Here is a 26,694-nt window from a genome sequence, read left to right as displayed (position 1 = left end):
TTACAAGAGCATGTAGTGACAGGACATGGGAGAATGGTGTCAAACTGAAGGAGAGTAGGTTTAGATCAGATCTTAGGAAGAAGTTCTTTACTGTGAGGGTAGTGAAGTGCTGGAACAGGTTGCCCAGAGAAGTTATGGATGCCCTATCCCAGGAAGTGTTTAAGACCAGGTTGGATGGAGCTCTGAGCAACCTGATCTAGTTGAAGGTATCCCTGTCCAAGGCAGAGGAGGTTAGAACATGGTGATCTTTGAGGTCCCTTCAAACCCAGAGGGCATTTTATGATTCTGTGATTATCAAGATATTTGCAGTAGCCAGCGGGGGGTTTTTGTCTCCAACTTCCGATGGGAAATGTCATTTCAAACCTCAAAAATCTTTCCCAGTAAAAGATTTTCTGAAACTTCTGTAATCGTCCTCAAAGTTTCTGATTATCAATGGCTAAATTCCCAAGAGGAAGGGTGACCCAATTCCATCTTTCTATTTTTTTTATTTTTATAAATGACTGATGGTTGGAGGGGACAGGTTAACTGGTTTACTGGTTTTTAACTGATCCAGATTTTTGAGAGATCTAAAAGGGGGAAATCCAGTTTGAAATACTGCAAAGTAAAAAGGTTTTAACTTCTTATGAATAAACCATTAGAGTGCTTTGTTTGCATTAGAAAATGGTCCCTTCAATTCAGATTTTGTAGTGGCTCGCTAGTTCGGTCAAAAAATAAATAGAGCATCTTAAGGGGCACCTACATGTGATGCAGCTTTACAGACTAAAGGAAGCCAGCTTTAATTTTCATTCATTTTTTTTGGAAGCATTTACAGTTCTTTTTCCAAATACTTACATTTCTTTGAAAAATAAAATAATTCCATTATGTTGTTTATAAAATAAGATAATGGGTCATATTTCCTCAGGCTGGGTACCTACCTCTCCTAAAGATAGAACTGGTCATAGAATCATAAATATTTTAAGGGAACATTTAAGAGAAATATGCATTTTGCTACCAAGTGACACCAATAATGTTGTTAGCTTTTGGTGAATTATATCTGGAGTTGGGAGGCAATAGCAGACTCTTCTAGATGAATATAAGCCCTATCAGTAGGGCAGGAGTTGTTGGGAAAGATTGTATGTGGAACTCATTCTGTCTGCTCTGACCTACAGATCTACCACAATATCCCACAGCATTTATCAAAGACTATGTACTGGGCACAGGAAATAGCATCTCTGATCCCACTCCTGCCCATTTACATGCCATATCTGGGGGCCAAAGATGAATTCCAGTTCTGCTGAGACTTCTGCAGAAACTCACATCTCTATTAAGAAAAAAAAAAATACTCAGTTATGGCATATGTGGGAGAAGTACAGATCCAATTTAAAAAATACAAGCAACAAGAACCCCTCAAACAAACCTAGTTCTACCTTTTGGTCAAAAAAAGTAGAAGCTTTCTCAACTGTTTTCCTGAAAAGATGTTGTTTGACAACACAGAGAACCTGGAAGAGCAAATAAACTAACCTTTTTTCATGCTTCTACAGTCAGTAATGGGAGTGGGCCTTTCTGTGTTCACAGGGAACATTTCTTGTTTCAAGAGAAGATGATTTTTCTAGATTGATTGCTGTAAGTAACAGCAAGAAATAGTTTATTGAAGTTTATTATATATTGTGTTTATGTATTAAACACGCAATCAAAGCTAGCCTTAATATTTCATTTGCTGGCACAATAATGTTCTTAGCCACTTTTATTGGGATCTATTTTTTTTCATAAGATTGATTTCAGAGTTTTCCTATTCTTAGCCCTTTGTAATAATCTTGATAGGTGCTTCTACAGAAATTTTGTGTCCAGAATGACTTTCAGGACTGGAGCCCACCCTTTTTGAAATGTAATTTGTTCAATATTTTATTGACACATTTTAAAAAATAGGACTGCAGGAAAAGCAGTGTAGCCATTATTTGTAAGTAAACTCAGACTGCAGGTGATGTTAAATAGCAGAAGATCCAAAGGACAAGCAGAAAGAACAAACTTATGACTGAATAATCAGATGTACAATGTGTTTTGGGCATAGAGATGTTTAGTCTAGGAAACATGTTTTGAAAGGTAGCATAAACGATGTAGGGTTCACTGAAAAAGCACTAACGCAAGCGTTTGGTGACAAGAGAACAGGAGCTGAGAAAAACATATTGTTGAGCTGGAAATTGCACTGCATCTCTTTTCATGTATATATTAGCACGCAGTCCTTGGGCTTATCCTGGTAAAATCACCTGTTGCTACTGAGGTGAGAAATACCAGAGCCATTCACTGACTGCAAAAGCAACTTTCCCTGATTATGAGTTTGCCATCATCAGAAAAACAGTGAGGGGATCACATTGCTGCTTTGATGGATTAAGCATCCACAAAGTTAGTGACATCCCAGTTTCTGGGATGAAGATCTTCCAGAAGTTGTTGCACTTGACTTTTGTTAATTAGCTATATCTTCTAGTCCAAGAACCTGTATAAAAAACATATTGGATTTGTTGTGAAAGGTAGTCTTTCAATTTTAAAATACTGTAGAAATGTGTATTTCCCTATGTTTTGATCTGTTGAACCCCTAAACGATCTGCAGGCCCTCCTTTTAACTCTCTTTTGCTTGTACTAATTTATTTGGGTAGTTTTTGCTTTGGAAGATGAAGAGGTTTTCTAATGACACCTGACCAGATGATTTTCTAAGCTATGCCATAATGAAAGATTGATGAAATACAGAGATCTGCTGATGAAAGTTTAATCTGAGGATGTGTCTTGTAGCTCATCTCAGGCAGAAACGTCTTCCAGGAGACTAATCACTCTCCATACATTACATTAATATCCTGATCTCTGGAGTTACTTATTTAACAATCCTCTGATAAGCAAAGGCTTCATAATTTTGTTAACTTGGGTTGTGTGGTGACTTTGTTTTGAAAGGTAGCATCCCTTGTTTTCCATTAATCAGTTGGTAAAATGTTTGATTTTAAGAAAGGCTGGAGCACCTTCAAAAATCGAGAACAAAAGCAGGTTCCCACAAATTAGTGGTTATGCATGTATATATGTGTACTCTGTGAGCTCCTATGTTTGATACATATATATGGGCATTAAAGGAAAATAAATGTACTCTGTATGTGCAACCTTTTGGCAGACTTAGTTTCTTAGGTGATATTTTGTGATTTTGAAAAGTAAAAGCCACTATGCTGCTGTACTGAAAACAGAGCCCTAACGATTTGGTTAATATTGTCTGTAAATAAGAAAAGTCCTTACAGTTGCATAAATGGTTTGATTTCAAGGTCAATAAGGTAATTGTCACATGGAAGTGTCAGGTGTATCAGTGAATAATTGTCAGTGCTGTGTTTGCTTCTTAACAAGCCACACCTGCTGTGTTTTTCTCCTCGTCATTAAAAGCATGTTTATAGCCTCAGTCTATTGAAGCTATAAAAGGGCTGTTCTTTTCACTTGCAAGCTGCAGGACTGTACATAAATCATTCCTCAGGTTGGGTTTTGTCTCTCCTTCTTGACTGCTGGTGCATGTCCTTTGCCTTCTGAGCCGCTCGCTAATAAGGAAGAGAGAAAAGGTAATAACCCATCAATTTTGTAAAAGAGTTTCTGTTAGCACATTTACCGGAATCCTCCTATATCTGCATTGCTCTTCCACCAATCCAAAGCCTGCCTCAAGTTTTATAATTGACCAAAGGACCACAGTTTCTTCTCTCCTGGTGTCTTCGTACAACAGCAGTATATTCAGCTGAAATGTTCTGTGGTTAGCTGGCCAGGAGGGCTGCTGGTGGATTCAGGAGACCAACTTTGATGGGACTGAGTATGGAACTAGTTACTGGATGGTGCAGGCACCTTGAATGTTAGACAAAACACGTAGCACATGTCTATTCATTCACTAGCTTTGTCACCACATAGAGCAGATTTGTTTCTGCTGTACAGTTTCTGTGTTTTCCTGACAGGCTGAGGAAATTCAGATTTAAGAACCTTTCTCTAGATCCAGAAATGGAAATTTTCACTTGAACAACTGCTACAACAGGTTAAATATTTTCTTTTTAGTTTTGAGTGTGTGTCACACTAAGAGGGGTAGGGACAAGTCTGGCTGAGAACTGGTTTGTTAGAGGACAGAACAGGGGTGAGTAGGGAGTGTGGAAGCTGTGCTGCATGTTGAGTGCCCATCTCATGTCACCCTCTATTTCCCAGCTGAGACTGTGTACTTAGAGATATTACCTGGCTTGAGCTCCTGTGCTTGTCTTATCATATGGACATGAGACTTCTGGAGGGATACCTGGCCTTAGTTAGACAATTAAAAGCTAAGAGAAATAAAGAGAATAAATACAAGTTTAGTGTGGTTAGGATACGCTTTTGTGTTTGTAATTCATCATTCTTTTCAGAAAATATTTTGTATACAAGCAACACAACAGGCTTCAGTGATGCATTGTGGCTTGTAGCTACATCGTTCAGGGAGGTGTTTTAAGATCTTCCTGGATTGCCCTCCTTTTGAGGTGATGATGGAATGTGCTCTGAGATTGAGTCTTTCTCCAGTTCCATGAAAAAAGCTTATCAAACTGCACAAGATAATGAATAATAAACTTTCCCTTCTGCATTAGAGACATGGTCAAGAAAAGCAGAAAATAAAATAAATTAAAACTGAAATGGTGTTTGCACCTGCTCTTCTGAAAAGATAACACCCTTCAAAGAATGTGTAATTTCAGCTGCACTCTTCAATCTCTGAAACACCATTAATCAATATTGCCTACTCCCTTCGGTCCCCGTAACCTTGAAATAAGGACAAAACATACTGTGAAGAATCAGGTAAATGGGGCATAGGTGAAGGATTACTCTGGAGGAAAAGGATTTTACTGGCTTTCCTGACCTATATTTTTAGCTGGTTTTTTTTTTTAAATTATCATTTGCTTTCTCCTCTTCCCTAAGCTAATTGCATCTGAATATCTCTTTCTGTATGTCTTGGAAGCATTTTTCCTTCTCACTAAGAAATACCTTAGATGATTGTTTATACAAAACTTCCCATTTATATCCCTAAGTCCTGACATCATTGTTTGGAAGTGCAGTGTGTTCTAGGAGGGGGTAATGAAACAATCCAGCTGTGAAAAGGGAAATCCAGTCAAGCTTACAGAATCAATGTATTTTCAAGCAAATACAGTGAAGTGGATGCAAAAAAGCTGCACGTGTGCATTCATATTTTGATTCATTAGACTGGTTTATTTTAGCTTTGGGATTTAACATGGCAGAGACAGTAGACCGAAGATGTATTGAAATAGGCCAGTATTAACTTTTCATGTTTGCATGAGTGTTTTACTCCTGATATCAAGAGAACTTGTGACATGCCTATGTATTTGTAGACCACTGGATGCCTTCTGGCATGTGGTATATGCAGTAGTAAAACAAGGTACAAATTTTGTCCTGTGTCGCTCTCTAAGCAGAGTCACAAACTTGACTAACTGCGCTTGTATAATAATTTGGGATATGCCTCTAAAATATATGAGGATGCTCTTGCTATCAATTTACCACTTCAATTATTTAAATGTCATATCTGCCTGTGGATGCTTTTCCACATTTGCTATTAACTCATTGCAATTCAAATATTTATATGCGGTGCATTTTTATGTAAATCATAGCATATACTGTCTTATCCATTCCATGTATTTAGAAAGCCTTTTCACTTCAGGCTTTTAATTTGGAGAATGGTATGTTGGCTTCTTTCTTAACAGTGGCTCCGCCAGGGAAAAGGGCCTTTGTTTGTCAGTGGTATTCAGAACAATTTGGCCTCTGGCAATGGAGGTAGATTGCGTATTGAAGTCTCTTTGATATGTGCAGATTGATTAGCAAAAACTTAAACACTAATTTGAGCAAACTAAAAGAATTTTTTCAACAGATAATTCAAGTGTCTTAAACATTTAGGGGTTTAGTTGCTGACTGACTTGTTTCTGTATTTAGAAACTTACATTAACATCTGTATTTTTTTAAAAGAAATTTGTGCTTAATGACATTGAAAAGTCTGTGTGCATTACATCTTTTTTTGTGATGGTCATCTTCACACAAATACTATTCGTCTTAATGCCATAAAGATAATTTGAATTTATAATTTGAATGATGCATTAAACATAGAACTTAATTATCTCTAGAATTTCAATATTTTACTGCCTGAAGTTCCCCTCTCCCCACCTTGATTAATTTCAAAGTTGGCTGATGTACGCTTGTGCCCCCTGAGTTGGACCAAATTCCCCTTGTAATTGATGGAAAGATTTTTATTGGCTTCAGCATGAGTTGAGTTAGTGCATAACTTAGAGATGGACCTGGAAAACCTGAATACTGCTCGGCAAAATCAGTGTAGTACCTCTAAGAGTGTCAGGATGGTATAAATGTTATTTCTTTAGCAGGGCTAGGGTGGTTCTTGTACGAGACCAAAATAGCAGGTGGAAAAGTAAGGAGCCTACTGTGACTCTTAGAAGAGCATGAAAGAGTTAGAGGTCTGCAAGGTGGCTGGCTTCAGTATTTGTCCTGGTATTCTCCTGATCCTGTATTTAACATCAGTGAAGTAAGCACATTTTTCCACTTCGGACAAGAACCTGTGAAAGTGAGCTTGCCTGTGTTCTGGGGTACCTGTTAGTGACATGTGGCAATGTTTGTAATGATACTGTATTTGTCAACAGAATGTAGCAAAAGGAATTGTAGATTACTTACAGAATTATTTTTCAGTAGCTCAGACTGAAGGGTGCACCTGGGTCCTTATGGCCTGTCCTCTGCAATTACAGACACTCTCAGAGCAGTTAAGGTCATTCTTTTGGCAAGCTGATCACAGGTGTAGTTCAGTTTGCCAAGGGTGTATTGAACTGCTTTTGCTTTCTAGTTGTGTATCATCAGTCTTTCTTCATAAAGAAATTTATTTTCTGCCAGTTCCTTTTTGCAGTGCCTGAAAAATCTAAAGACACTTTGCGTGTGTATCTCCGACAATGTAGATACACATTTAAGATTAAAAGTACCAACATCCACAAGAAAATAGACACACTAAGGAAGACTCTTTTCTTTCTTTCTTTTTGGGGGACAGTTATGTGTATTTATTTAGGAAAATAGCTTTTCATCTCTGCTTTTGCTCAGCTACCATCAGGAACATAATGAGATGAATTAGAGAAAGCAAACTTGCCCTCCATTTATGAAGTACACACATGGCTTCAAGGGCCTTAATGTAAAAAACCAAACAAAGCTCTTCTGGAATATTGCCAATCCAGACATTCATAAATGACGTATTCATTTTGTCACTTTGGAGCCTTTAGAACTCAAGGTGTAGTATTTCAAATTTTCTTCATCCATCAGTGGATGTTAGAAACTTGTTTTGTGATGTGTATGGAGATGCTCATGTACCTGTCTGAATCCAGGATTTAAACTTTATTACATGTTTCCTCACTTGCCTTTCACCTTTTCTCCTCTCTTTTTGAAAATAATAGGAAATTTCAGGTAAATTAGAAGATTGGCACTGCTGGTACTGCTTGTTAATTTGTGATGAAAGTATAGGAGATTTTAAGCTTCTAGGTTGTTAAAGACTAAACAAAATTTTTGTGCTGAGATTTGCTAGAAGGACTAGTTTTTTGTTTCCTGGGAATGTCAAAAAGTTTTGCTTCAGGGATAGGATGGGTGCCTCAGAATAGCAGAAGGCAAGGCTACCTGGAGAAACATTTGTTTCTCTTCCTGTAGGGCAGAAATGGAGCTTTGGGTGCTGCAGGTGCATGACCTGGGATGCAAACCTGCTTCTGCTTTTACCTCGAGTTAGGACTACAAGTCCATAGTTGTGAGCCAGCAGTGTGAGTGCAGCAGCTAGGACTGACTGCCCTCTGCACATGCAAAAGTACACTCTTGGCCTCACAACGTGAATGTGTTGCTATAATATCATTTTCCTTTTGTTCAAGCTAAAGCAAACTGCAATCTGAACCCAAGTTCTGTACCCACAAGCTCGTTTTCTTTTTTCCTCAAAATTATGTTTATGTGAAACCCTTGGATCCAGACCTTGCACATGCTCAGGGTGAGTATGATGATCACAGACACTGATAGTTTTTGTTTCTTAAGCCCAGCCACATCTCTCCTGGTATTACTCAGGCTTGGTATTTCACTCTGAGGAAAACAGCTTCTGGCCATGCAGTAGGAATAACTGTTCAGTTTGGGGAGAACACAATCCCACCCCTGTGTCTAGAGTGTAAGCTAATTTCATTTACTCAGGTGCCCTGCTGTTCACTGGCAGTTTAACCAGAGAATTGGGCACGTCATTGCTGCTGAGTGCGTGGAGATCTGCCTGGATTCTTTACAGTGTTAAATACTGATTCCCTCATTATGAGCTTGGCTGAACCTCATCCCCAGTGAGGAACACAGCAGCTTGGGAATATAGACCCCAGCTATGGACCCATGAGAGGGCAGCACGTGATAGCTGGGAGAGGCTGGAGCAACACAGGTGCATACACCAGGCATGTCCTAAAACACCCCTGCTGCCTTGATTTGGCACTTTTGGCAGTGCAGAAATTGAATTTGTCAGGTCTTCATGAGCTGAGAGCTCTCCTGGGCAGTTTTCACCTTGCCAAGGCTGGCTGCTCCTGATGTTTTTGTCAGTGTAAGTTTGATCCACTGCTTGCTGCAAGCTTATTTCTTTTGCAGCCTGTAGGTAAATTGCAGTACTAAGATCCTTCCTGTGTAGGGATTTGGCTGCAAGTTCACAGCACTGGCTGGCAGTGGGAAATGGGACTTGGTGTGGTGTTTGTGCTGGTAATTTTTTTCACAGTGTTTCTGGTGGCAGTTGTTGCTGGGGAGAGCCTGTCAGCCAAGCTTGGCAGCCAATGCCAAGTGCTGTGACTTTCATGGCTGGTCTCAGAGCTTACTGATGATTATTCTTTACAACACAGTTCGTGAAAGAAGATTTCTATGTGAGTTTCATTTTCAGAATACAGATATTTGGCCAAGTAAACTGGAAGAAATCAGACACCACCCCCCCCCCAAATCTTATACCTTAAAATTGAAATTCATGTTTGAATTCACATTTTTGGGTGTGACTGAGAATTGGTAAAGATAAGTTTTACCAGAAAAACAAACATGAGGCGCAATTGTAGTTACTAAGCAAATTGTGTATGCACGAATGGGAAGACATTTGGCCCAGATTGTTTTTCATTTTCAGAAACTGCCTGCTGGCCAAGCCCAGGGAGATTTTTCTATTTCTGATGGCAGAGGTAAATCTGTTGCCCTTTTCATACTTAGCAATTAGAAGCAACAAACTTGGAGGAACAGAGGGTGAGGGGCAAGGGAAGCTGAAATGCTGAAACCAGGGCAAGATATTTCTCGAAACTACAGAGCCAGCATGTTTGTATCCAGTCATATCATTACTGAGAGGCACACAGGCAGTAAGTATGGCATCTAACACATAACAAAACATTAAAACCAACACAGGATTAGAATTTAGTCCCAGCTTACTTACTGGATAGCTAGCTAAAAACTTGAAGACTGGGATGTAGTTTTAATTTTTCTTTTTTTACAGGTTTCCAAGGTTCTGCTGAATCTCTTTTCCTCTCTTTGTACTGAAGAGAGGATCAGGGAAGAGCAGTTCTCTCCCACAACCTGTTCCAGCATATTAAAATGGCAAAGTCTGGTTTTTCTCCTTAAAAGCCTTTTAAGTAGAAGTCTGACTTTGTTCTCACAAGTGCTGTTGTTTGGCCAGCTGGAAGGCTACCATATCCTGTTGTATGCTACTTGCCAAGAGTAGAAGAAGAGAACAGCAATGGAGAGGGTTGTTGTAATAGTTATCAGATTAATTCTGTCCCCATTTTCAAATTTAAACGAGTTACATTGAATGCATATTGGAATCTGGATTAAAAATGTAATGAATGTGTATTTTACTGCATTAACCAGTTTCAGGTGCCACTTTGTCCATAAAAATGGCCCTTTTTCTCCCCACAAGTGAATTCCAGATTTGTTTCAAGACTTTTGAGAAGTTACTTGTACAGTGCAAAAATTATTACATGGCCTTGAACTCTCTAGCACTGGGCATTCAGCACATCCAAGGAAGAGTCAGAACTGTTTTATCTTAGGCAGCATTAACAGATTTGTTTATTAAATTCCTGCCTGTTACTCCCTGGAAATCAGCAGAAAGCTTTTGAGGTGGCAGAGGTTGTTGCTTGAGCTTAACTGGTCCTGCCAAACCTTGTTGATGATACACAGGAAGGAAGGAATCTCACTAGGCTCTGAGGGTATATTTAGGTGGTGGAAAAACATCCTGCTTCTCATGCATCTGTCTGGCTTAAAGAAGTGACTGCTGGAAAATTGTCTTTAACTGCTTTTCACCTTCTCAGCTCTGCTGGTGGAAATATCCATGGTCACATTCCCTGCTGTGCTTTCACTCATGTTGAGCTCCAATAATTTAGAGAGACTGGTTGGTGGGCGTTTGCCATGTTGGCTCATTTTCCTTGAGGACAGGTGTGATCCCACAGACAGCTCTGCTGGCACATTTGAAGGAGCAAGTCCTTTGCATGGGGAAGAGTGACCCATGTCCTTGCGACATTGCAGTTGTTCCTTGGTCACAGTTTGCCTTTTCCCAGTGTTCCTTGCATCCAGGAGGAGTGATGTGCAATCCTGAAAGTAGCTGTGAAAGCTGAATGCCCTGGATGGGATTTAAGCCCCGCCACATTTTAAGTGCAGTTCCTGCAGAAGTGGCCCTTTGTTGCTGGTTGAGCACATTTGATGGGGAGTTTTGCCGGATAAAAACTGGAGCTCCAGGACCATTGTGTTTACTGTCACCTTTAGTGCAAGCAACACTCCTAAATTGGATTTACTGTTACTGCATGTGCCAGTTCTGTAAAATCAAATTATTCAATGCATTTGTTTTTACAGCTCAAGGATAAATCTCACTTCTAGCATGAACAGATGTAATTTCATTGAAGTAAATGCAGTTGTACTTTTGTCTGAATTTTTGGATTTAGCTGTAAATCTTTGTTGCCTTTTTTTAAAGATACTTTCTCTGTTGCATTCAGTACAGAACCACATTGTGAATGCCTTGCAGAGTTTTTGGAAAATTGGGAGTAGAAGACTCCCTGTGCACGTCAACCTTCTGCAAAAAATTGCTTCTGTCACAAAAGATTAGTCTTCGAAGTTTACAGGCTAGAAACACAATGTGTAGCAGTGAGGATTTGTTAAAGGGGGAGGAGAGGCACCTCTTCTGCGGGTCAGAGCGTGGAGAGCGCGGGAATGTAAAAGGGTTGGGAAGGGAGGGAACGACAGACGGCTGACAGAGGAGCGGTGCCTTCCAGGGAGAAGCACCCACTCGCTCACAGCTGGAGCCGGCAAACACAAGCATGCACAGTCCGTGAGGAGAGTGGGAGCTGACATGATGTGTTTCAACTCGATGCAAAATGAATGAGCTGCTGTTCTCGGGGGTATTCGGCCCCCGTTGTTGAAGTACAAGTACACGGCTGCATCAAGTGCACTTTGCCTCATCTGATGCCTAGATACACGCTAACAGAGACGGGGACCAGTCAGAGCGTTGAGTTGGGTGTTTGTGTATGACGTGCTTGGCATTTAATTCCTGTTTGCTGCAACAAAAAGGTAAGAAACTTAAAAAGTGACGAGAAAAAAACCTCAGCCCTCCCTCCCCACCCTCCGTCCCCCAGACAGCAGTCTTACATTAGGAGTAGCCTTTGTCTCGAGCTGTATTTTCAAAGCTATGGTCTGTTAGTCAAAAGCTCCTGTGTGGATGCCTGCAAGGCAAATTACAGCTCCTAGCGTGACAAAGGCAAGTCAGATTTCTTTTCTCCAAGACCTGACACTTAACAACCTTCAGGAGAGCACTGTAGCAGAAATGCTGTAACAGAGGGACCGTGTGCTGAGCAGTAAGTATTTGATGCTGTTCTCCCTCCTTTATCCCTTCAGATGCTGCTTATTTGAGCAGCAAACTACCTAATGGATCCTGATGATTAATAGGTCTGGGGGGCTGTGTTCTGCTCAGCATTACATGTTCCTAAACTGGCTGCGGTTACTGACTGCGTATTGACCAGCCTGATTCTGTAGAGCATGATCATAATTTGTTTTGATTGGTATGAAAAGATGCTGTAGTTAAGAACAGCAGAAACCTCATTTGCTCAAGAGAAGAAAGCTCCCTGTATTTTCCTCCCAGCATACGGTGCCTATATAATTATTTATGTATAATTCCCAGCTGACTTCTAGCTAGCCAGTCTGGGCTTTCTTTTTTCAGCCCATAACTGACAGTGGAGGTTGAGTGATCGGTGTAGATCTCCAGAAGTGGACATGTTTCATGACAGAAGTATTGCACTGTATGTGGACATACCTGCATGTAACAATATATTTAGTTGAAGTAAAATGGTTAACAGCTCTTCTGACAGAAGAGGAAACTTCATGATTTAAATGTAATATATTGCCTTGAGGTCTCTGTACTTGCTTAATCCTACCTAAATTTATAAAGAATTTGCAACAGGAGAAATTTCATTGATTTATTAATTGAGATATAGCTTTGAATCCTTATTAAACTGGATGCAGAGGGGGAGAGAGACAAGCACATTTATCTTTTTTTTAAACTCAGCAGCTTTACTTTTCCATCAGGTTTCTTGCATGTTATGGAACCTCATTGCTCTACCTGTTCTTGTGCAGTAATTTTTGCTTTCTTAAAGGACAGCATATATTGCTGAGTCTATGAGGGGAGTATGTGAACTGTTCACCTCTTAAAACTATGGTTTTAATTATGTTCTTGTAGCTGTTACCTTGTGGTTAGTGTAATTATAACAACTTGTGAGCAAGGAAAAGAATATTATTTAGCCCTGAAGCATTTATCAGTAAAAAGTGGCCTATTTATTTTCATAAGAAGTTAAAAGAGAAAAAGGGGAAGATTAGTGCAGTTTTCTTATATAATACCAGTTAGGTTTTTTTGTTTGAAGTACAGATTAATTTTTCCTTTTACAACAAGTGTGTGTGTTTAAACCCTATCTCTAAAGACATTTTAAACATTGACCAGTTGCAATACAAATGGGGAACAAAGCATCTGAATTACTATTACAGATAATTATGGTGTGTATTGAAGATCTATGGTATTTCTTGTATTGTTACAGTCTGTTGGGTATCCTCTTCAGCAAGGCTTTATGGTTCATCATTTGGAGTTTCCTGTGTTTCGTGACATGAAGTAAAACTTACTATGGGCAAAGTTCTGATCTATTTGCTATTAGACTGCTACCATTGACTCAACTGCACTGTAAAGCTTTAATTTGTGTTAGACTGCAGAGTTTTCTTCAGTGTAGTTTAAGATAGGCTGAGATAACCTTATGCTCTGTGTAAAGTTAATACAGGTTAAAACCTGAAATTTTAAAGTTCTAAATCAGAGAATAAGAAGTGTTTGTTTCCATTTCTTCCTATTAGAAAATAACTGGAATGTCCCTGAATTTGGTGTGGTATCTGCCAAAGAAAACAACATAACCTTTTTTTTTTTTTGTACTGTTTTGATGTTGGTGTGACAGTAAAACATTTTCTATATGTTCTAATAATTTTCCAAATTGGAAATATGTTTATGGCTGAATTTAATAATTGCTTAATAACTTAAACCAGAAATTCTTCTATCCAACTGATCCTTGTAAAATGGTGGTCTAGTGATTTGGGGAAAAGGTGGCTGCTGTTTTAAGAGTACAATTTAGTCTTTACAAAATGTGGATTTGTATAGCATGTCAGGCTGCCTCATATTTTCTTTTTATTTTAAAAATAGAATCTGACTAGGTTATAGTAGTCTTCATAATATATGATTAGCAACAGAAGGCTAGATCAAGCCATCAATTTTTAAGCAGAAATCTTTCCTACCAGTGGAGAATTGCTTAAAAATTGATGGCACAATCTGGCCCACCAAGAACTGGGGATCCTGCAGAAAGTGTTAGTTGTACTTCTACTCAGTCTCCATCCTGGTGGTGGCAGGGACCCAGAAACACAAGGCCAGTTTGCTGGAATAGTCTGCTACTTGAATACTTGCTAGGAGACAAAAAGCTTAAGGACTATTTTAAAAAAAAAATAATAAAAAAAAGGTTAAAATGCTACCAAACCCTTAGAAAAATTATAACCCCCAGCTATTTTTGTTTCATTGAAAGAAACTGTATTTCTCTAATGGCATACAAAAGTGAAGGACATAATCCTTCTTTAAGCAGCAGGGAGACTTCCAAATGCACAGAAATTAAGGCTGTTTGCTTTATTTGTTATGTTTTGTTATTATGTTATGTTGTTGAAGTGTAACTACATTTTACATAAACATTTAGCTGCATTAAGTGCTACTAGACTTTGTAATGACAAATTAGAGAACCAGAGTAGGGCCTCTTCTATGCCTCAGAGGATGTGCTTGGGCAAATACTTATAACTGTAAACAAAGACGAAAGGCTCGTGCCATGCATCATTATTTTTAATGAAGAAAAATGTGTTTTACTCCACTGGAACTCTACAGTAATTGAAAGCAAAGACATTTCAGCTGTTCGTTATTTCTTAAGAAGAGAGATGGTCAGGGCCACTGCTGGTGGGTGTAGTCCCATGTAAAAATGTTGAAGGACCACGAAAGTTGGAAGGCAGACCTCTGTACTTGCTTATAGTGTAGTTATCACACAGCAGCCTTATTTTTTCTGATCTGCTCAAAAAAGACAACTGGGGAAGTTGCAGTCAGCCAAACTCCAGGGGAAGCTACAGGAATGAAGAGGTGTGAAGTGTTAACAGTGTCTTCACACAGTTATCTGAATGTGTCAGTCACCAAAATGGGTGGGCTGTAAACTTAACAGATACAGGGGAGTAAACTCTTAGCACTCTCCCAGGCTCATGTTCTGTGCAGTGCCTCGCTACAACATTAGCCGAGCATGGGAGCTTGACACTTAAATACCTTGTTGGAGATGACAAGAAGAACAAAACCTGTTGGGTTTCTTGGTGTGGTTTGCTCTCCATCACATTGTAGTCTTATATTGGCTCTTGTTGAATTAGAAGACACAACAGTAGCAACTGTGGAGTATCTGGAGTTCAGAATAACTCCAGCTGTCCCAGTCACGGGGATGGATAGGCGTGAGGGGCACCTGAGCTGCTGGGGCTCTTGGGCATGTTATTTCAGCCCTGCCAGCTTCCCTCTGTCCAACTCTAAAGGTGCTAATTGGGAAACAGCCTGGAATAAATGTGCCTGGCAGAAGTGATGGGGAGGAGGAAACTTACCGCCTTCCCTGGGAGGCAGTGTCCTCTTGGGGCTCTCTCTAGGAGGGATACTCCTTTCTCACACCTCTGCAGACTGGAAGGTCGTGGGCTGTTTTCCTCAGAGGTCTTGGCCTTTTCCCCTCAGAAATGAATCTCAAATTCGGTGTAGCAGCCGTGATACAATTTTCTGGAGATTGTCTTCCCAGGTTATTGTCAGGTTCTGGCTTGACCCCTTTTAACTCAGTCAGCTTGGAAAGGAATATGTAGGGCACCACAGCGAAGCACTTGCACAGCTGCTCTAGCAACATTTCTGGCACTTGTAGCCACCAGCAAAATCTGCCACTTGAACTGAAACATTCCATATCTACTTTTTAGCCTTGGGGCAATTTTTTTTTTAATCTATTTATTTATGTTTAAAGGTGAATCATTCAACCATATTTGAGGTACCAGAATGTAAAGAGAATACAGGCAAATAGTCTTCTCTATGAAAATGATTAATAAATTACAAGACACTCTATGAGGAGATGTTGAGTGGACTGGAAAGCTGTAATTAACTGGTTAGAAGCGGGATGCAGCCTCCCTTGATTCGCACGCATCCTACAGTGCGAGAGTCCTTCAGCCAGAGCCCCACTCGTTCCTCACTGCCTGAGGAAGTTCAGCAACCCAACTGCTTGTGTTCCTGAATTCCCTCCAGTGGTCTTTTCTTCTTACTGACAGCTGCAGTGGTGATTGTTCTGTACAGTTGTATCTTGCATAATGATTGGGGAATTAATAGATCTCACTTTCAGAGTTTGATCCAGCAGGTCATGTTTTGTGTCTCCAGGATAATTTTTTTCCTCTCCTCCCCCTAGTATATTGTGTCTAAATTACAGGACATTTTTTCCAATATAATGTTTTTTCTGAGAGATAGAAATCTCTTATTTGTCAACTTCATATAAAGCCAGTGATTAATGGACAGAGAAAATTGTATATATTTTGCTTCTCGTACTACTTAGAAACATTGACTGTATTTTCTCAGAAAGTGGAGTGATACTACTTTTTCAGTTCTGATTGGCACTGAAATGTAGCATCGTTTAGGCTTGAAAGACCTACAATATCTGCAGTGCTGAGATCCAATTTTAACCCCTTACTTTATAAAATATTAGCAGTAGTTGAAGTCCTTGCTGACTCTGCAAAACCCAGTAGAAAGCCCATGTAGCTGAAGTGAAGGAATGAGTGGGGTTTTGGTTGGCGAGATCCACACAGGATATTGAAGAAGTGAAACTCCCAGTTCACTGCATGGAAGAAGTGGAGCAGAGCACCCTGTGTTTCTTCTTCGTGATGAGGCTGTCTCACGCTTCCATTGTAAAATTTCTGGGAATGTCCATTATATTTGTAATTATGGATCATCTTTCCAACTTGACTGCTTTCATAGAACAGCCCAGGTTGGAAGAAATATCAAAAGGCCATCTGATCCAACCTTTCATGGGAAAGGGAGCCTAGATGAGATAGTCTAGCACCTTGTCCAGTGACATCTTGAAAACATCCTGTGGTGGGAACTCTGCTGTATCTCTGGAGAGATTGCTGCAGTGAATTATTTTACTTCACAAGGAGTCGCATGGAGATTATTACAAGGGACAGTGGATACAAGTTGCATCAGGAGGAGTTTCATCTCAACATGAGAAAGAAATTAAAACTCTAGTTATGTGCATTAGCTAACCATATGCTTGTTTAGTTAAAACCTGGCTTAGAAAGCCTGTGTTTATTCCAGTTCTACTCACTAAGGCATTTCTAAGCAATAGATCATTCCCTGTAAGCTTTGCAAGCTTGCTGATGTGAGATATCTCATGGGAATTGGATCCCTTCCCTTCAGTGTGCTCTGTCTTTAATCCTGCCCTTATTACTTGAGATGGCATTATTCTTCCAGAGTTAGTTACAAGCTGGGATGATGTAGGGTCCCACATTTTTGCGCACATGAACCTTGCTCAGATCCTCGCTGGAGGTAAGCCCTTCTTAAAAAAGGGAGGTTGTGAGATGCCTGCAGCAGGCAGGAGTGGGAGTGCAACATTAAACATCTCTCTTCTCAAGAAAGGTTATTATCCCTGTAGAGACACTGTGCATTGCGTCGAGTGGTGTCCAATATTTAAGGAGAGGTGGGCAGAAGCAGGCAGCAACCCACATCCCTCCCCAGCACAGAGAACCCTTTGTGGTAACATCACAGGAAACAGTGTGCTGTCTTCACAGGACAGCTCCAGGAGTGCCCGTGTCCCTGCAAGCTCATCCTGCTGGTGTTCCCTGGTGGCTGGCATGACCTAGAAAGCAGCCAGCTGCAGTGAGTGCCAGGGCTCAGGGCAGGAGCTGGGCAGGCAGAGTGGATCTGCGGGAAGGCAAAGAAGGGCAGCCACCAGCCAAGGAAGCTTGTGCCTCTCCTGCCCACCTTCGCCTGCAGGAAAGGGGTGTTGGTTAAGTCGTACTAAGAGTTAGTGGTTGCTGAAGTGTTTCAGAAATGAAAGTGTGTGGTGATTTTATACCTCCTGGCTTCAGCTCAGCACTCGTGAGGTTGTTCCCCTGGCTGTCACTTCTTTTGGAAAAGGCATTAAAAAAACCGAGGACAATCTTTCTACTCTTTCAGTTCAAACAATGTAAGGTTTTCACACTCTGAAGAATTATTCTTGTTTCTTTAGTCAGTATCTGCTGTAAATAGTGTTATTTTGGATGAAGGAAGGTTCATGCACTTTCTATATCTATTTATGCTTTCTGCATACTACTTCCTGGACTTATGTGTGGTATTTTAAGCTTTATTACTTCTCACTGTTGGTATGTCTGTGCTGCCTCACTGAATTCACCTGATGCCTGCTGGCTTCATTCCATGTTTCCAGAAATACAAACTTCAGAACAACAAGATTCAACAAAAGAAGTGTCAAAAGGAAATAGTGGCAGTATGCTTAGATACACTGTGCTACAAACAACAGCGAACACTACTAAATGTACAGCACTTTTCAGCTTCCCTGCCTCATCATATGTTGGAGCTCTGTCTGCTTGAGTGCTTTCTAACTTGTTCTTTCTGTTTCTTCATGCTTCCCGGGATTCAGAGAGAGGTAAATTATTTTCATTTTTCCATTTTCGTGTTTATCCTTCCAGCATGCACCAAACAATGTTTGTATCAGTGAACAGAAGTTCAGCTTCAGTGAGTAAATTCCTGTCTCTGTGTCGCCTTTTCACCTTACTGTTAACAGAACTGTCAAGTGGTTGTTTTGTTTTTTCCAGGTCCCAAACCCTCTAATACTAGGACAGTTTAAAATCATGTGATGCAGGGGTTCTAATATTTGCTTATAGTGTTTGAGATTAAAATTTAGATTATGTTGCTCTCCTGAATCTGAAATGCAAGACAGTAGTATTAAAGTCCCACCTTTTATTTGAATTTGAAAAAAACCATGATACTAAAGCAGGGGATTTAAGAGCTAAGTTTAGCAAGCATTGGAAACATCAATATTTATTTCCTATTTTTAGCATTTGTTTTGGGTCCATCTGGGTTGCTCGCTTGTCTTTCAAGTTGGAAGTTTGTTTGATTTGTTTGGATGTACAAAGGGGTCATTTGGAATTCTCTACAATGCTTCCCGTTTCATGGGAGAGCAGACAGTAAGGCATTGTAGTCAGGTGCTTTGCAGCACAAGGGCTGCAGCCACTCCAAAGGCTCTTAGCAATAGAATTGCATCCCTTAGATGAGATTTGGGGTTTGTTTGCTCTTCTAAATTGCAAAAACTTCAAAGCGGGACTGGGTGGAAGGAATATGGTTTAGAGATGTGGACCATTCCTCATGTTTGCTTTGTGGAATATAATGAGAACAGTTTCCAGGCTTGACTGTTTTTTAATCAATTCTTTAGGCAGTGTTGGCCTGGGGAAATGTTTGAACTTTCTTGATTATGGCTTTGCAATCTAATGCAGGTTTCATGAATGTAGGAAGAGATGATCCTCCCAGCCTAACACTGGCAAAAGTGTGCTGCAAGCAGATTCGTGGGTAGTGTCTGTGCACAACTGCTGTGTTCTCTGTCTGAATAATAAAGAGGAAGCATTGCTTATAAAACAAGTCACACTGGAGAGATTAACTATTCTGGTGTAGTCTGCTGTCTTATTCAGTTAAATCTTTAACACTGCTTTGAACATCTCAACTTGATGTATTTCTTTATTAAGTCTTTAGATATTCCTTATAAACAAAAGTCCACATCTTCCAATTAGATCTGGAAGACAGAAGTACTGTCAAAAATGTTCAGAGGTTCATAGGCATAATAGCACATTCATTTACTTAAAGGAAATTCAGGATTCATCAGAAATGCTAGACTGGCCATTCTGAGGAGTTAAACCACCACTTTACAATGCTGCACAGGAGAAGCAGCAACTCTAATGGCCTTGACAAACTTCCTCATTTGTGTGCGTTTTCCTTGAAAACTGCTGCACAGGGTAAGAAGGCAGGCCCCTGCCTGTGCACATTTCAAAAATGTTGTTAAGCAATTAAGGAAAAAAAACCCCACCATGAAAACTTGATGTTGATCAAGTCAGTGGTCAGTGAATTTCATATGATCTGTCACAGAAGTTCTGTCTTCTGTTAAATCCATTTATAAAACAAGCAGAGGTCTAAGCTGCTGGTTGCCTTTTCAGCTTGCCTTGTCTGTCTAGCAGTTGGTGAGCAGCAGTAAGCCCCACCTGATCCCCAAGCACCAGCAGGATGTATAGCTGGGCCCCCTTGGGCTGCTGGTCCTACAGGAGAGCAGTTTCCAGGGCACCACTTTGGTGGTGGCCACAACCCATATGATAAACTGTCCTCCTTGCCACAATGGTTGTACTTTGGCCATGTGATCATGAGGTGAGGTTGGGAATAAGGACCAGCATGGAACATACGTTTTAGCGGTACAATCTGTACTCTTGTCACTGTGCTAGCAGAGCTCATGGATCTGGACAATTCATATACAGAACTGCACTTTGACATGACTCTTGTCGATGCAAATCTGTGACCCTTTGCACGAATGGGATATAGACCTTGGTAGGAGAAAGGGAAATGCTTTGTAATCTCTCAGAGCCACCTTTCTGGCTTGTAAGGCAGTGGTGGAAAGGATGACAGGATTCCTGCCCCCCCTGCACAGGAGGAGGTAGTGAGCAGTGCTGAGACCTGGCAACTGCGTCTGGGGGACCGGCTTCCACAGATGCATGAGGATCAGGCCACAGGAAGGAAATCGGAGTGAAAGTCATGCAAATGCTTTGAGGCTTGGAAGTGCTGGGTTCTGAGGGGCTGAGCTGGGTATCAGACATATCAGCTCTGAGAGGGCTTTAACAAATTTTGGAAGCATGCAGAACTGTGGCAATGATAAGACATCAAAGAAAAACCGGCAGCTGTGAGTTTTAGGGCCGCCAGATTAAAGCCTCCGAGTATCACACAAAGTAGCCGTAGCTCCTCCTTGAGAGTTAGCAAGTGACATTATCAAAGAATGAAGCAAACAGCCTTTCAGCAGGGGATAATTTGCCCTACAAACTGTATGCTTGAATTAGAAAAACAAGCTACACTCTGTCAATGCCAGACCATTTGTGGAGAATTTAATAAATGCAGAACTGATGTTTTGCTGCAAGGAAATCCATTTTCCAATTGTGCAAGAACTGAAATAAGAAAAGTCTCCCAAAAATCTCTGCTTGGGGAGGGCATTTTCACTCGCTGAATTAAAAATTAGTGTCTAGGGTAATGTAGTGGTGGCCCAGCATGCCATTCTGAGTTGTAGCTGGGGAGCAGCCAAAGAGGTGTAGGAGCTCTGTGAGATGGAGCCTCTGGAGTGAAAGAAAAGTGCAGGGCTTTCCTGTGTGTCTAGGATTACCAGCAACTGTCAGAAAAATAGGGAAACTTCCTTCTCCCCCACATCTCTTCCAGCTCTCATCACTGAGAAGACTATATGTGGTTAAATGCACCATGACTGTCTACAAGAAATGGGAAGGAGAAGACTCTTGGGAGTAGTTATTTTTCTTGATTCCAAAGTACTTGGTGTATAGTAACCTGGAGAAGGGGCTGTGGGTTTCCTTTGGAAGATGTGGAAGGGCAGAAGTGGTTTCACTCAGTGTCTGTCTGGTATCTGCTAGGTGAAATAGAAGTTGAGAAGTCCTCAGTAAATCTTGTACAAACAGATTTTGCAGCTTTTGTGAATGCTGCTTGTTTCATCTAGTTATGGTTTCTTGCCTTTGGATTTTTCTCCCTAACTTCGCAAGTTCCTTGATGTGACCCTAATAAAAAGACAAGTGCACTGAACAGAGTCACAGATTTCATCTCAGCTATAAATCATTCTCCTCTCTGCCATGTGAAAGAGCAGTCTGGATAAAAAATCTGAAATGTTCATCCAGGGGATCTGAAATTTCTGTCATACATATTACTGCAAAGTTTCTTGCACCTTGTTTTCTCTGCCATTTGTGATACTAGAATATTTATGTGTCATGGAAAAACACCATCCAAGCATGGTGTTGATGGCATTATATTTATCTACTTTTCTCATGAGTCTCCTCTCACTTCTCTTGCTTTTTCTCCTTCTCTGCTGGTTTACTCTACTTCCAGAGGTGCTCATGTCTTGACAGTGAATGGCAGCCTCCTGCCAGGTGCCTCGGACCCGCTCTGCTGTAGTGGTGGCTGCTCCCTCTTTTTTCTTCCCACTTTCACATGTCTCTGGTCAGCTGTTTGCAGGAAAGCAAAGTGAAGCCTGAAGGTTATGAACTCAGGAAATGGTTTCCCCACAGCATGGCAGTGTGTGCTCTGTGACCCTGCAATCACAGGAGTCTGTACACCAGTACAGAGAAATCTGTCATCTTCTGTAGGCTACTCTGGATGAATGTCCATCAATTTTAAGCCAAAGTCAGAGAATATAATTTTCTGGGTCAAGGATTCTTGTTACAATTTGTAATACATAAATCTGTAAAACAATTTACATTTTCCTGCATGTGTATCATTCTAATATAGTTGTTTTAAATAGCAGCAATTTATTTTGGTTGATAAGAGTAAAAAAATTTATTTCAGACTTTAAGGCTAAGGTGTCAGGGTTTTTTAACCAAAAACAAAAAAAAGGATTAATGCAATTCTATATTCTTCTGCAGTCCTTTGAAGAAATAAGTTTATAGTGGGAAGGTAATGGAGGATGTGCTGCTCTTTCAGGTTGTACTTAATTGGGATGCCCCCTAGGACTTTAGCCTAATAGTGGCACATGGTTATAACTGCTACTCAAACAGGACAGCATTAGCATAAATTGCTTTTAATGTGATTATATTCATCCAAGGTTGAGCAGCTAAATGATGCTTAGCCAGGTGTTAAATAGGTATGGCTATCTAAGGTTTAGTCAATTACTGTAGACATTTGCCAATTAAGGAGAGTAAAAGAGCAAATAAAAATTAAATTCCCTTCTACTTAGTACCTTACATTGTGTTTGCAGCTCTCAAAATTGTTTTTTAAAATGTCTTTCTCTAGTCCTGTACTCTTTCGAAGTAAAGAAATTTCTACTGAACTTTTAACTGCTCAGCAGAACCGGTCTTACCTACTCTTGCAGCAAAATAATCCTTATCTATTTTTCTGGGTTTCTAGCTTTTTTCCAGAATACTGGAAAATACCCAGTTCCTATAACTGGAAAGATATTAGTGGATTGTGTAGTACATGTGCAACTAATTAAAAAATTAAAAATTACCTACAGTGCAGTACTCCTTCTCTATAATCCTGTATCAACAGAAGTGGTGCCCTTGTGCTATAAAGTTTTCAAGAGTACATAGCTTTTTTCTGCAACATTATTCTCCCACTAAGCACCTTGCTGCTCTCCCCACTGACATGGAATGAAACTTTATCAGGAGCTCTCATTCAGATCCTACAGATTTCACGTGAACACAGACCCTATGGAGACAGAGAAGACTCCAGCTGGATGAGGTGTGATCTGTTAACCCTGTGCTAGCTCTCTACTCAGCTATGGGCTTTGTAATGGCTTTTTGATTTCTTTTTTCACTTGTTTTCCCAGCAGGGTATAAAGACAGGGAAGTGGTAAGAGGAGGCATTTACCCTTTTCCATAAATTTCTATTGCAAACACATTACTTGGCACTTCTTCATTATCAAAGGGGCCTGTTGCACATAAATCTCACTTAAATGTTAATCAGCTTCCAGTGAGCTGTAGACAAATGAAGGTTTATAGATGAAGCAACCGAGAAGGGATCTGAAGTGGAAGAAGAATCAAAGAGAGGTCTTCTGGCTTTTTTATTATTCAAGGCTTTGGACAAACAAGAAGCTGTTCCATTGTGGTCCTAAGTTTGTTATTATTGCTGCAGGAAGCAGATACGCTGAAATCTCCAAAGCCATACCTTTTTTTCCATGAGGGAGTGCGGAAGTCGGTTTTCCAAATGCCTAGAAAGGGCTGAAGCAATGTTGCAGGGCTTCCACTGGCAGTGGAGGAGCCAACTGGCACCAGCCCATACCTCCGTCTCCAGGTCTTGGCTTCTGGGGTGCCATGTAGGGCCTGTGCGAGTGCACAGGCATCGAGGTGACTTCCATGAATTAATGAAATCAGTAGTACTGTTTGTGCACTGTTAGAAGGGGGAAGGACTGTTTGTGGGCTAATTTTGATTGATGATTTGAAAACAGATGTTGCTAGCAGGGTTGTACATGATGCAGTACCACAGGTTTTGAAGAACTCACATTTCATACAGATGCAGGCCCTGATCATCTTAAGGTTTATGTATAGTCATAATCCATGAGTGTAATTAGCTGATTTACTTTGTTCAAGGTGTTCAGGTACTTAAAATGAAACACTGGTGTGTGAGTCTGAAACAGCACCACAAGGGTTTTATTTGCTCTCAGTACTTGAAACTGATGTATTGGCTGGCATGTCATTTTCTTCTGTAATTGTGCTATACAGCCTTTTTTATGATTGCATACCCTTACAAGCAGAAATATTTACAGAAGGTGCAGGACCAAGTGCCAGAGAGGCTCTACAGCAGCGTTATGTGCAGCACTGCAATATTGAGGCAATTATGATGTCCATTGATCAAAGTGATGGTCACATCTTGATTCATCAGGGATGGGGGAAGCTCACAAACATAAAGTTCAATGGGTTAATAGGCATTCAGGTTCAGGTGGGAACTCCCAGGTAGTTTTACACTGTTTGATGTAACACTGGATCACGTCCAGTCCTCTGGTGGAAGGCCCCAGAAATCAGTCACTTTTGAGGGTTTTTGATTTGTGACACCTTCTAAGACATGACCGATGTTTCTCACACCAGAGCCCATTTTGCCCCATCAGAAGGGATGAATACCTCCAGGCCTGCATGTGAATGTCCAATACCTCCTCGGGAGCAGGGTAGAGGGGTTTATGCCTGAGCCAGTTGTGTAAGGACTTAAGTGGCACACCTGCAGTGTCCCACTACAAATACCACATCCATAACACTCATCAGACTCCTCTGTGCCCTTGCCACAGGTCTTACCTGTGGTCAGAATGGTCACTGAGCTGGGCTCTGCATGTGGCTCGTTCATTTGGCTGTCATTAGCCTTCCAGGAGAAATGTTCTTACCCAAAAGCATGCAAGCTCATTACTGCTCATGGTGCCCTCCACATTGGTCTCCTTTGATCAGAGAAGTAAATTTAGACTTGAAAGAAAAACTCGAGGCTCAGCGGGTTGCCCCCAGTCCACCTCTCTCTGCCTTTAAAATGCTGTTGAAAATACTTTTACCAAAGATGTTTCCCACTTATGGGATATAATTATGAGCTATGTTCCTTTACAACCAGGATCTTTGATCCTAACAGAATTCAGTCTTTTAGTTTAACAGACTTTTAATTATTTGACTCATTTTTATCTCTGCAGTCCTTTGAGTCCTACCTCCACTGGGAGGTAATGTGCTGACTAAACACATTTAGTATTATCTTACAGATAAGACTGAAAATCTTGCAGTAGAGCTTGGATCTCAGATAAACTCTCTACAAGGTGAGATTTACTGTGGCCCCAGTGGTTGTCCAGTGTAGTAGGGAGGGATTTGGCAGCACAGTGGAGATGCCCATCCTGATGTGAACTCCCACAGCATGGTAGTTTATTGAGAAAGTTGTGAAGTTATGGTGTGCCAGCGCATTGCCAGAACTACTGATCAGAGGTTGGGCCACAATTTGTTTGGCTGTTTCAAATGGATTTTGCTGACAATGTGTTATGTCCTCTAAGCCCTAATGATTTGCTTTGGTGGCTTTGTCCCACCTTAGCTTTTCTTAACAGTAAAATAAGGTTCTAACAGATAACTGTATGGCTAACAGAAGGAGCAGGTTTTCTTCTGTGAGTGTGCAACTCTTTGAAGGTGCTGGCCTTAAAATTGGAAATCCTGGTATTGTATAGCCTCCTCAGGCTATGCAGATTTCTGTTTAGTCAAACAGGCTTCTGTGCAGTGCAGGCATCTTGGCAAAACAGCACCAGATGCTTTTTCTAGGATCAGCTTGTAAAGGGATGCATAAATCACCTGTTTACAAGGCCTCAAAGGAATAGTATTGATTTGGCATAAATGGTTTTATATGGTAATAAATAACGATCTAATGGTCACACGGATGACTTCTGATGTTGTTTTAAGTTAATGCGAACACAGGTTTCAGCTGTTATGTCTGTGCTCTGAAAGAACAGACCTTGATCCAATAATAAGGTGTGTGTGCAGCAGTCTGCTTGTTTATGCTATGTGTCTTTGCTACTCTGCAAGTCATGGTCACCTCCAGCAAGTTTTTCTTGCATGGAAAGTGGGGGGGAGTCTTAATGAAGTTATGGTGGAAAATCCATGTCTGTTAAGTGAATAATGTTTTTGCATTGCAGTTGAAATATTTGTTAGGGAAGATATTTGGACTCAAAAATGTGAAGTCTGTAACTTAGGACATTTAAAAGACGGCAGCTAAAGCCAAACACATAGAAAACAAAAATTCAAAATGCGTAGGATATTTGAAAATTCCTCACAGCTCTCAAACCAGGCAAGGTTTCTTTAGAGTTCAGGATTTTTTATGTGGGTCTTTTGTGAACCTGAGCATTTTCAGAGACCTGCCCTGCAGGTCTTTCAGGAGAAGCGCCAATAATGTTGAAAGCTTACTTCAAAAGGCAAAATTCTCAAAGGTTTTTTATGTGGCGCTTGGTTTCATTTTTTAACCCGTAGCTGCTAATTTTTCATAAACCATAGGTAAGTCATACTCCCTTTTCTTAGTCTTATTACTAGAGTCCAGCTAGGAGTCTTCAATTTGCTTTTGAAACATTAAGCTAGGAGGAGGCCATTCTAAAGCAAGACTTGGCACATGTACAGATGAGCCAAAAGCATCAGCCTTTTTCCAGGAGCAAGATTGCAGCTGGAACTCAGCACCTCTGTGATCTTGCAGCAAAAGAGCCAAAAGGCTCTTGTGGACAAGGGTCTGAGGGTCAGTCTGGAGCTAGGAACCTCAGGGCATCTTCTGCAATAGACAGCACCTTCCTGGATTATTGCCTTGTGATTTTTCCTGCAGGTCACAAGCAGTTGGGTAAAACACCATCATCCCTCCTCAAGGTG

At 40.7% G+C, this 26,694-nt stretch overlaps 1 protein-coding gene across 20 annotated transcripts in view; it reads left to right on the top strand.

Moving 5' to 3' along the window:
• Window positions 1-26,694, top strand: part of APBB2 (amyloid beta precursor protein binding family B member 2) — a 178,433-nt gene that overhangs the window by 139,994 nt on the left and 11,745 nt on the right. For 8 of the 20 annotated variants that reach the window (XM_027642569.1, XM_027642570.1, XM_027642579.1 and 5 more), the window contains one exon: window positions 18,243-18,248. The exons of 6 other annotated variants lie outside the window; for them this stretch is intronic. In XM_027642569.1, coding sequence (XP_027498370.1) covers window positions 18,243-18,248 — 6 coding nt within the window. 6 more of the 20 variants (XM_027642585.1, XM_027642586.1, XM_027642583.1 and 3 more) reach the window with 6 other exon arrangements.

This window comes from Corapipo altera, unplaced genomic scaffold, assembly GCF_003945725.1.
Source record: "Corapipo altera isolate COAL_440 unplaced genomic scaffold, ASM394572v1 22, whole genome shotgun sequence".
Taxonomy (NCBI): Eukaryota; Metazoa; Chordata; class Aves; order Passeriformes; family Pipridae; genus Corapipo; species Corapipo altera.
This window is presented reverse-complemented; position numbering and strand designations above follow the sequence as displayed.